The sequence below is a fragment of the Dipodomys merriami genome, unplaced genomic scaffold (genome assembly GCF_024711535.1).
Source record: "Dipodomys merriami isolate MVZ:Mamm:240054 unplaced genomic scaffold, mDipMer1.0.p SCAF_60, whole genome shotgun sequence".
Lineage (NCBI taxonomy): Eukaryota > Metazoa > Chordata > Mammalia > Rodentia > Heteromyidae > Dipodomys > Dipodomys merriami.
In genome coordinates this window covers 3,228,490-3,239,595 of record NW_027206180.1, presented here as the reverse complement: position 1 = coordinate 3,239,595, position 11,106 = coordinate 3,228,490, and the positions used below count along the sequence as shown (strand labels likewise).

The 11,106-nt window shown below is 53.6% G+C and overlaps 2 protein-coding genes across 9 annotated transcripts in view; one reads left to right on the top strand and one right to left on the bottom strand.

Annotated features, from left to right (window-relative positions):
* Positions 1 to 274: 274 nt before the first annotated feature.
* Dexi (Dexi homolog) lies at positions 275 to 8,378 on the bottom strand. 3 transcript variants are annotated; one of them, XM_070003488.1, is made up of 2 exons: positions 7,471 to 8,378; positions 275 to 801 (listed from the first exon to the last, which is right to left on the bottom strand). In XM_070003488.1, the coding sequence occupies exon 1, from the start codon at positions 7,897 to 7,899 to the stop codon at positions 7,612 to 7,614; it is 288 nt and encodes a 95-aa protein (XP_069859589.1). In that variant the 5' UTR covers positions 7,900 to 8,378; the 3' UTR covers positions 275 to 801; positions 7,471 to 7,611. The 3 variants fall into 3 exon arrangements, 2 of the variants coding, with proteins under 2 accessions (XP_069859589.1, XP_069859590.1); XR_011368022.1 differs by lacking the exon at positions 275 to 801 and adding an exon at positions 4,156 to 6,349 and having other exon boundaries at positions 7,471 to 7,612; XM_070003489.1 differs by lacking the exon at positions 275 to 801 and adding an exon at positions 4,156 to 6,149.
* Positions 8,379 to 10,804: 2,426 nt separating this feature from the next.
* The window catches only part of Clec16a (C-type lectin domain containing 16A), a 144,042-nt gene continuing 143,740 nt past the window's right edge, over positions 10,805 to 11,106 (top strand). For all 6 annotated transcript variants that reach the window (XM_070003485.1, XM_070003483.1, XM_070003484.1 and 3 more), the window contains exon 1: positions 10,805 to 11,087. In XM_070003485.1, coding sequence (XP_069859586.1) covers positions 11,008 to 11,087 — 80 coding nt within the window. In that variant the 5' untranslated portion in view covers positions 10,805 to 11,007. The remainder of the gene's footprint in view (positions 11,088 to 11,106) is intronic.

Sequence of the window (11,106 nt, the reverse complement as noted above, 5' to 3'; positions counted from 1 at the left end):
ACACACCCTGTGCTCCCCTCCTTCCATCACCTGCACCTGAAGTCTCTGTGCAATTCGGGCCACTTCCACGTGGCCACGAGGCCTTTCCCACCACACCCCAGGGCTGTCTGTGGTGTGGCAGGCAGGCAGAAGCTTGGCAGGGGCCAGTTAGGGCTCCCATGCCAGCCTTCCGGGGTGGACTGTAAATCCCACTGGGTCTCGACTAGGAGGCCTCCGGCCCGCCTGTCCTTTATCATGAGGTCCCCTCTTCTAAAGTTCAAAGAAAAACCAAAAGCCAGTTGCATACGTTTTTAATGGAAACAAGTCAGCCTCCTAAGTATTGCTTTAACAGGTTGATCGAAGTCAAGTATTGATGTGACTCACATTTTCAAAAATATATTTCTGGCCAATATACATCGGCAGCATTCGCAGCCTGGGTTCCCAACCCTACCAAGCTAAGGAAGAACAAGCACTTGAACGGCCAAGTCCACTTCCCCTGGAGCTGCAGCTCCCCTCCCCCCTGCGCCGTTCCCATGGGGTTCTCTGCAACTCCCCCCTTCGGTCCATCACTACGTCCAGGGGCCCACAGCAGGAGGTGTCTGCTCCCACGGGGACACGGGCAAGGGGCTGAAATGCAGAACAGGCAAACTGGCTGCGTTCCTGTAAACATCACACCAGCAGGAAGTCACGAGCCCGGTGCAGGGTGCAGTCTCCGGATGCCCGTGGCCTTCCTCGCCTTGGCACGTGGTCCCAACTCTCCATCCCCCTCGTGGTTCAGGATAGGAGCTGCTGGGTTGGCACAAAGCTTCCGGGGAAGCAGGCCTGCCAAGAAGACAAAGGAGGGGTCACCAACGGAAGCACTGGCCAGCAACGGGGCATCTCAGTCCAGCTCCACCCCGCTGCCCACGGCTGCCTGGGTGGCACTGGGCTTCAGCCACAGAAGGTGGTGGGGTTTTTTTGGACTGGGTTTGAACTCAGGAGTAGACAGTCACTGTATGCTGAGCCATGCCTCCACCCCCTTTTATTGCTGCCATTACTTTTCAGATCAGGTCTCGCATTTACATTTGAGCCAGGCAATCCTGCAGACTTGGAAAGACAGCGTGCATGCGCATTGTATCTAGCTTACTGGTTGAGATGGGGTCTTCACTGGACTTGGACTATGATTCAATCTCTGCCTCCTGAGTAGGTAGGATTGTAGTCCCAGGCTTCCATGACTTGCTCTGAAGTACTTTTATCACATGTGGATTTTGACTGAACTTGGCACGTGGGGTCAGGTGTGGAAGCCCTATTTTCTACCTGCATCATCGTGTAGGCATTCAAAAAGCTTGGGGCTTTGGGGCCAGCTATGGTAGTCATGCTCATAACCTCAGCTACTTGGCAGGTGAAAGTAGGTGGGCGGACAGCCCAGGCCAGCCTAGACAAAAGCATGAGGCACCATCGGAAAAACCAGAAACGCTGGGGGCGTGACTCAAGTGACAGAGCACTTGTCTGGCAAGTGGGAAGCCCTGGCTTTAATCTCCACTAGTGCCAAGAGGGAAAAAATTTGGGGAGAGGGGGTTGAAGCGTTTCAGCCATTCAGATTAGGGATGCTTGCGCAGTATTTTAAATCAAGACACTTTTCCCCCTTGTCATGACCATGAATAAAGCCAAGTACCACGCAGTGCTAAGAACATGGTGCAGGTCTTGCACCCTGTTCTGGGTCGGCTGCCCTAGCTATAAAAGGAGGAAAGCAGGAAGGCCAGGCTGCCTCCCAGAGCAGAAGCTCCAGAGGGGGGAGGCCCGGGAAGCCACCTCACAGCGGGGTGTGTGGAGGCCCCAAGCCTCAGTTTCCCTCCCCAGCTAATGGATCCCCTGGGCCCCACCCCAGCCAGCATCACCAGGTGATGCTCAAGGGGAAGCCATGGAAGTGTGGGAGCAGCAATTATTTTTCACCACCCAGCCATGCCTCCTGCCAGGAAGGAATCTGGGGAATGAAGTTCTGCCCTTAGGGCTGGGGTGACAGCTGGACACCGGCATCTTGGGACTCACCTGGTACCAGTGACCTCACATCTCCCTGGACTCCTGGGTGCCAGCAACCGGCAGAGCAAGGGAGCCACAGGCCAGGGATAAGCTTTGGGGCTAGAACCCAGCACCCGATCAGACAACCTACAAACACCGGCCATGGCATTTATTTACATCAGTCAGCAACCCATGGAACTGGCACAGGCCCTTGGTAGGTAATGGTACTGTCTTAAAGAGAAGGAAACCGAGGCTTGGGGTAAAGCCACTTATCCAACCTTGGTGGAGCTGGAATTGAAATCCAAATGTGTGACTACAAAGCTCTAAGCAGCAATTGCGGAGGTGTGAGGAGCTGGCCCTAGGTATCATACACACGTCCTGCAAGGCTGCTTGGGGATTCACAGTAAAGCCTTCTAGTTATATCTTTGGGGTTCATGGTCATGATTGGTTACCTCAAGGAGAAAGTTTCAGGCTGGGTAACACACAGCTCTGTGTGTGTGTGTGTGTGTGTGTGTGTGTGTGTGTGTGTGTGTGTGTGTGTGTGTGTGTGTGTGTGTGTGTGTGTGTGTGTGTGTGTGTGTGTGTGTGTGTGTGTGTGTGTGTGTGTGTGTGCACCAGTACTGGGGCTTGACCTTAGGACCTCTCACTCTTGCTTGGCTTTTGTACTGGAGGTTGATGCTCTACCACTTGAGTCCCAGCTCTGTTTATGGCTTTTTGCTGATGAATTGGACTTGTTTGCCCAGGCTGGCTTTGAACCACAGTCCTCAGATCTCTGCCTTTTATTAGCTAGGATGACAGGCGTGAACCACCAGGGCCCAGAGACATTCCTTCTTATCTGTGCCAAGTGAAGATGGTTCTAAGATAAACCCACAGGCTCAGTGGCCGAGCACAGCTTAGCATGTTCCAGGCTCTGGGTTGGATCCCCAGCACGACTACAAAATAAGTAAAATAAACAAATAAATCACATTCTAAAGTTTTTTTTTAAAGCTAATGCAGCACTAAAACTAGCACAATGCAACATAAACTATAATAGGGAAAACCATAGCTTGACAATGGAGTGACAACCAGCCACCACCTTGGCTGAGGGATCCAAGTTCCCATGCTTGGGTCACAGTGTTGATGGAGAGGCCCCTGGGGTGACATTCTCTCTTGTCATCTTCCTGGCAAGACAGCATCCCCTGAATCTAACCCAGAGGACAAATCCCTGCCAAACCCAGCCGAGGCAGCTACCAGATGCCAGGCAGGCAATGCCAGCATGCTGATGGCTCCCAGCTGTTCCAGCCTGAGGAAAGCCCCCAGTGAATGCCCAGGGCGGTCTAGGGCAGGCCCTGCACCTACCTCACCCCCCTTTCACTGCTAAGGGACAGTAGTAGAACAGATGTCACAGTCTGGACAAAGATGTAGACCAGACAATCCCAGGACTGCATTAGTGCACCGTGGTATATACGTGTTATATAAATATGTAATATATAATACAAATAATATAAGGTATATATAAAAGTATTTGTTCTATAGAAAAAGACTGGAATATTCAGGAAAATAGGGGCATAAGGTATGCAGCTCACTTTCAAGTGGTTTAGAAATATAGTCGTGCACATGTCTACATGCATTAACAGATACCCGTGAATGTACTCACACCAAGAACCCAGCGGGAAGATGCAGGTGAGGGGTGTACAGGAATTGTTGGCGTTCTTCTTGACACTATTCTATAAACGTGGAATTATTCCAAAGTAAAAATTTGTAAGAAGCCAGGCACTGGTGGCTCATGCCTGTAATCCTGGCTACTCAGAAGGCTGAGAACTGAGTAGCTTAGCCAGCCTTGGGCAAGAGAGTCCATGAGGTTCTTATCTCTAGTTAACTGCCAGAAAACTGGAAGTGAGGCTGTGTTCAATGTGGTGGAGCACTAGCCTTGAGCAAAAATAAATAAATAAAAGCTCAAGGAAAACACCTAGGCCAAGTTCAAGCCCTATGACCGGTAAAAAAAAGTTTAGGGACTGGGACGGTGACTCAGTGGTAGAGTGCTTGCCTTGCATGCATGAGGCCCTGGGTTCGATTCCTCAGCACCACATAAGCAGAAAAAGCCAGAAGTGGCGCTGTGGCTCAAGTGGTAGAGCACTAGCCTTGAGCTGCAGAGCTGAGGGACAGCACCCAGACCCAAGTTCAGGCTCCACGACCAACAACAACAAAAAAGTTTATTAGAGGGATGAAGGCATGGCTCAGATGGTAGAGTGCCAGCCAATAAGACAAAAGCGTCAGCTACCAAGTTCCAGTCCTGGTCTCAGAGGAAAAATAAAATCCCAAAACTCAAAAAAAAAAAAAAAAAAGTACAGATGAATCATGTCTGGCATAAGGTGAGCTCTGCCAGAGCTCTGGGTGGAGGGAAAGATCTCAAGGCTCCTAGGGCAGGAAGGTAGCGGCGAAGTCTGCCCAAGGGAAGTGCACACTTACACCTCCCTATGCTGGGGAGAGGGGGCTAGGCTTTTTGCTCATGGAGGGGTGCAGATACATAGTGTGTTGAGCACGTTTACACTTCTCCAAGTGCTTATGCGCACACACTTGACCATTAACAACAGCAGTTAGGTGAAGAGCCATCTTCTCCCAGGGCAGATATTCACGATCTGTTTATTGAAGAGGAAACTGAAAAAGGAGGTTGAACAGTGCAGCCAGTCATAGCGAGGCCTGAGATCTGAACCCAGGAAGTCTGAAGCTAGGGCGCTGGCTCTTCACCACCCTATAAGTGCCCTAAGTAGGCATCCAGTCAATGCTTAAGGGCTGAATTTTATAGGCCATACACTCAAGAGAGAGACGGAGCAAAAGTGAAGGCCCCTTTCAACTTGACCTCTTTACTCCACTGCCTGGCAAGTCCCTTGCCCTTTGCCAGCGCTTCCTGTCTTTTGTGTGCAGTGCATGAGTCCGGTGAGAATGAGTAAGAGAGAGCGAGATTTGATCACTGCCTATGGAGAGGGGCGTGGAGGCCAGGTTCCATCCAACCATCTCCATATCTTCCTTACGTGGTTTTCCTGGGGCTAGCTGCCTAGTCCTGTACCCCTACCTAGGTCAGGGCTTCCTGGGCCTCCTCCTTGCTTGGATTTGGGGGTGGAGGAGTGTGTTTCCTAGGCCTAAGTGGGGTATTTCACATAGCCTACCCACTTCCTGGGGCCAGGCCCTGTCACACAGAAAGCTTGTCAAGGGTAACCGAAGAAACACTTCCTGGCGTTTGTGCTCAAATAGCATTTGCTGTAAAAGATGTCAAAGCTTTTGGGCTTTGGTGTTTGGTTGCGCGTATGCCAGTGTTTCCATTTGGAAGCGGACGTATTTCTGTTGATATGCGGAGAGGATAAAATAAGACGTTCCTCACAAGACGCTGCCTGAAAGTCAGATGCTTGGCTTGGAGGTAGGTTCTTGTCAGGACCACAAGGGACCTAGCACACAGTTCAGTAGCAGGACCAGTGTTTATTGAGTGACTGAGTAACCGTCAAAGGATCTAGAAGCAGGGTGGTATATGGATTTGGAAGGGAGGTGGCCTCGATAGGTGTCCTCAGCCTGCCCATGTTTGCCATCTTCACTGAGCTGGCCTCTGCCACTTCTGGCTGGACAGCTTAATGGCCTCCTCGCTGGCTTCCTGATGAAACACTTGCCCCTTTGGTGCATTCTGCCAAAGTCTTTGCAAATGTGGATCGAGGCCTCCCCTTCCTCCAGCCTTCCACTGGCTCCCACTGCTCATCTCCTGCCTGGTGTGGCTCCCTGCTGCCCAACACCGCCCCCTCCCGGGACCACACTGGCCTCCTTGGGGTTGTGGACAAGCCAACTCTCCAGCTCTAGTTCTTGGCACCCAATAGCTCCCTTTGCCTGGACTGCTTTTCTCCGGATCTTCGTGTCTAGTTCCTGCGATCAGCCTGGATGCGTCATCCCTTTGAAAGGCCTTCTTTGACCCTCACTGAGCTGATAGACAGCTCAGGCACTGGGTACTGTTTCCAGTGTGAGGAAACGGAATGCACAGGGGGAGCTCGGGTCTTTTCTTGCGTGTCTGATTGTGGCTTCTACTCGTTCTCCCTAGGCCAGGGTGCCCACGCTGCCTGCTTTGCTCATTGAGGACTGAAGGCTTGGATGGCAGCAGATAGGCTGGAGAGGAATGTAGAGCAGCTGGCCCGGGGCCTCCCTTGAACTTGACCCTGCTCAACCAAAGACGATGTCTTAGGAGAGTACTTTGCCCCCCAACACAGCCACCAGCAGGTCTTGCCCAACCTCCATCAGCCTCTGCCACAGAGTGGAGGTTTGTGTTCATGCCAAATTCTCTATCCCCACAATGAGATGATGCTAGGAAGCTTTTGGAAGTGGCAGGTGAAGGGGGTAGACTCCTTGTGAATGGGATCTGTGAGAAAGAAACTGTTGTTTGAGCCATTCAGCCTATGGTACTGGTTACTGGACCGGAAGGAACTATAACACCTCTGACTGTGGGCACATTAGCAAAAGATAGGCAGCCCAGGATAGGTGTAGACTCCTGCCTGGGGCCCCTGCCCACTCTCATTGTTCCTCAGGCCCCACGCCTGGCATAACTCCAGCCTCATTGGGCTGTTGGGCTTTCAGCCAAGGAGTTCTACCTACCCCGAGACCACTCCATGGACCCAACCGCTGCCTGGCATATGCGTTTTCTCTTATTGGAGCCAAGTGCTCTTCTTCCTGGTTCAGTGGCTCTAGCCAGTCTTCTTCCTTCCTGGACTTTCATTGCCCTACCTCTAACTTGCTGGGCACAAAGCTCCAAGAGGAAACCCAGAGCCAGGACTGTAACATCACGGTGCAATGGTCCTGTGGTCTTCACCTGCTGACTCTACAGCCCCAAGGTCTTACAGATCCTGCAGATAAAGCCAGCCTGGGCACCAGCGCCAGCCTGCTTCTGGGAAGGCAGCTTGCAAAGCTGGCAGCTCCTGCAGATCTGAGCTGCAGAACTGACGCTGGCCACCCTGAAACCTGACTCCAAATCAGCGGCAGATGCAAGGAAGTGCAGGCTTCTTTGCAGAAGACTCGCGGGCCTGTGCCCCTTGTCCTCAATTCCCCATCCAGTCCCCCCCAGGAACTATGTTTCAAAGATGATGGGTGCCTGGCTTCTTACCCCTTTGCCATCCCCAAATGTTTATCCTTTCAAGACTAGTGAGACTCTCCCCAAAGCCAAGGTCATTCATTATCAAGACAGGCTGAGGAGGGGCATGGAGGGGTGGGGGAAAGGAGGCTGACAGTTCTGCTCTAAACATTGAGCAAAGTTCAGGACTACCCCCCAAATGTAATTTAGGCCCTAGGTCTTCCCTCTTCAACAGCTGTCCCCTTTGAGGAGAGAAGCTTTCCAGCCCCAGCAGAAGGCCTAACATAGATGGACATTCCTGGCATTCAAATTAGACCTGGAGGAGATGGCTTAGGAGTCAGATGAGTGTCTGCCCTGGGGGCAACGTCCTCTCCCTCTCCCCAATCCACCCTCCTCCCGAAGGGGCACTTACAGACCTTGGAGGGCCTCCTCCTGGGGTCCCATCCGAGTCCAGAGGGTGCCCCCAACCAAAAGCAGCGGCATAATGAGGCCAGCAGGTCCAGGCTGAGGGTAGCAGGTCGTGGAGGGCACGAGGGGGTGGATAGCAGTCAAGACCCTTACTCCAAGTACCCGTCCAAGACGTCGAGTTCCGAGTCGGCCTCGTAGAGGCCGGAGCCGGGGTCGGAGAGCACGCCGAGGTCCACGAGCGCCTGGTCCAGGTCCTCGGGCAGGAAGACGAGGCCCACGTTGAGGACGATGTATTCCATGAGGAAGGCGTAGTAGAGGATCAGCACGTTGACAAAGAACAGGCCCACGTAGAACATAGAGGACGGCAGCGGGGGCTGCACGTGCGAGACCAGGGGGCCCAGAGCGTCCAGGTGGGCTGCGATCCGGGCGCCGGGCATGCAGGGGGCGGCGAGGGCGGCGGCCGCCGGGCGAACCCAGCGACCTCAGCCGCGGCGGCGCCCGGGCGGCCGGCGCGGGGGCAGCGCGGCCATCCGGGGGAGGCGCCCCGGGGGCTCGACCGAGGTGGCGCCGGGCCCCGGCTGGCCTCCAGGGGCGCGCGGCGGCCTCGGCGGACGCGCCGTGACCCTGCTCCCCGCAAAACGCGCAGCACGGGGTCAGTGCACCCTCAGAGCGGTCCGCACGGCCCCCCGATCGACTCGCTGGGAGGTGGGGTGCGACCCTCCGAGGCGACCCCGCGACGGTCCCGCTCCCCCTGCGCGCTGCGGCCTCCCCCGCTCCCACCGCGACTCAGCGTGTCCCGGCTGCCGGGCCTCCCGCCCGCCCCGGCGGTCCCTCGAACCCTCTCGGTGTCCCCGCAGGCCCAGCACCCATAGCTGCTGCCGCCGCGCCGCCCTCCTGGTTAGTATCCGAGCACCGCCTCCTCAGCGGGCCTGCGCTCATTGGCTCGCCGTTTCCTGCCTGTGTTGATAGGCCCGCGCAACTCCCGCGCTCATTGGACAGAACTGTCCTGGGGGCGGGTACCTCCTAGCCCCGCCCCTCAGAGGGCGGGCGTTCAGCCTTGATCTACGTTCATTGGATAGCGCCGTCAGGGGGCGAGCTCCTGTTTGTGAGTTGCTTTTCTGGAAGGGATCCGAGTTCGCAATTTGCGTCTGTTTCGCTCTGCGAGTCCCGAGATTGGAGGGGGGGTGGGGGTGTGGGTGGGGGTGGGGGAGAAGGGAGCACAGAATGCAATTCAAAGTTGGATGGAATCACAAAGATACAAAAAGGCTTCCTGTGTACTTTGCTAGGCTTGCACCACGACTCTTTGGAACTCATAAGATTTTTCGATTGAAAATCGTCGAAAATCAGGAACATTCCCAAACATCACTTTTAATTCGTTTCCATGGGGTGAAGATCAGTTGCCTCTCCAAATTCCCGCTCGTTAGGAGGACCACCCTTGGAGGGGACTCTGCATTACTGGGTTTGAGAAGATCCAAGTGAAGAGAGCCCGGACAGGTCAATTCTTCCGCCAGTAAGGTTGCTTATTATTTCATTTTGCTTTGTAGTCCATGTTAATAACGATAATGATAATGATGATGCCAGTAGTTAAACAAACAACTAAGTAGTTCACAGTCCCACCTACAAGTCCTGCTCACTGACAATCTGCTGTTGTTGCCTAATGTGCTACATCTAAACACACACTAAGGTAGATGTGTAACATGCATTCCTTAATTGGAACCAGGCAAGGTGATAGTCTATTTTGCCTCTTTTAACAGAGGAGGAGGGCTGGGAAGGTGGCTCAGTGGTAGAGCGCTTGCCTTGCATGCATGAGGCCCTGGGTTCGATTCCTCAGCACCACATAAGCAAAAAGAAAAAAAGCCGGAAGTGGCACTGTGGCTCAAGTGGTAGAGTGGTAGCCTTGAGTTGAAGAGCTGAGGGACAGCGCCCAAGCCCAGAGTTCAGGCCCCACGACCAGACTCCAAAAAACCAAAACCAAACAACAACAACAACAACAAAAACAGATGAGGAAACTGGGCCCTGGAAGCTGCTGGGCCTGATTGTATTTCTTTGGAAGCTAGAAATTGTGTGCACGCACACATGCACACGCACGCACGCATACACATTGGTGCCAGAACTAGGGCTTGAACTAGCTTTTTTTGTTCAAGGCTGATACTCTAGTACTTCCATTTTCAGCCTTTTGCTGGTTAATTGGTGATAAAGAGTATCAAAGGCTTTCCTGCCTATGCTGCCTTTCGAACTGTGATCCTCAGATATTAGCCTTCTGAGTAGCTAGAATTATAGGCGTGAGCCACCAGGGCCTGGCTAAAATGCCCTTCTCCCCACTCTCTAACTCTGCTCCTTTAGATAAATTATAGAGAAAATAGTGCTGCTTGCTTCTAGTTCTCTGGAACCACTCATTCATTCATTCATTCACTCTCCCTCTTCTTCCTCCCCACCTTCTCCTCTCCTCTCCCTCCCTTTCTTTCTTCTCCCCCTAGTGTCAGTTTTGGATATGACATAGGTTTTTGGGTGAAGACCAGAGAAATCCTCAGAAAGTATGCGATGTTCAACTTGTGTAGAGTGTGGCTTGCAGACCTTTCTGATCTGTATCTTTACATGGACGTGGGAAAAGAAATAGGTCTGAGGACAAAGAAGGCTGTCAGTGGCTTAATGCAGGTTTGGTTTACTGGGGATGAAAATAAGGATTCCTGGGCTTGAACCCCAGTTCTGTCACTCATTACTCACCTGACCTTATGCAGTCAAAGTGTCTGTGATTGTTTCCCGGATGATAAATCAGGGATAAAAATAGTATCCACTTCATAGGGCTGTCGTGAGAACTTAATACTTTAATATTATGCTCCATGCATCTTATTCCCTCCCCCTTTTAATATTAAGGACTGAACTCAGGACCTAGTGCATGCTAGGCAAGTTTTTTGCCACCGTACTATACTTCTAGCAACTATTTTTACATTTTGAGATAGGGTCTTACTAAATTGTCTACAGTGGGCTCAAACTTACAATCCTTTTGTCGCAGCCAACAGAGGAGCTAGGATGACAGGTGTGAGACATCACACTCGGCCTTCTTCTTATTCCTATCACAAAAGTTAGGTGCTGGTTAATGGCTGAGCGATCTTTCTTATTTTGGGAGTCTCAAGGCTCCGCCCACAGTCCTCCCATGCCCGCCCCCTCAGGCGGTGCTGCACCTCTCCTCCTCTCGCCCCACCTCTTCCCTCAAAGTCGCGCTGGGCATGCTGGGACTTGTAGTCCATCCACAGAGTCCTACCGCGGAGGGCCTCTCGGGAAAACTGCATTTCCCAGCATTCCTTGTGGCGGTGGCCGTAAAGCGCGTCAGTGGAACGGCCGGTTCCGGCTGAATGTCAGTGCGGGGCTGTGGGCCGGGGAGGAAGGTGGTTGGCGGTTCCTCTACCACCTCCGCCTCCGCCGCCGGCGCCGGCGCCGGCGCCTCCGCCACCGCCACCGCCGCCAGGGCTCCCGCCGCGAGCGCTGGGCCACTCGGCCGGTCCGGCATGAGACCGTGAGGCGAGCGCCGGGCCCGGGCTGCCGACATGTTTGGCCGCTCGCGGAGCTGGGTGGGCGGGGGCCACGGCAAGTCCTCCCGCAACATCCACTCCTTGGACCACCTCAAGTGAGCGTGCGGGGCGCGG

Bases quoted from the DNA above. Each gene is read 5' to 3' on its own strand.
- Dexi (XM_070003488.1), bottom strand. From the start codon at position 7,899: ATGCCCGGCGCCCGGATCGCAGCCCACCTGGACGCTCTGGGCCCCCTG.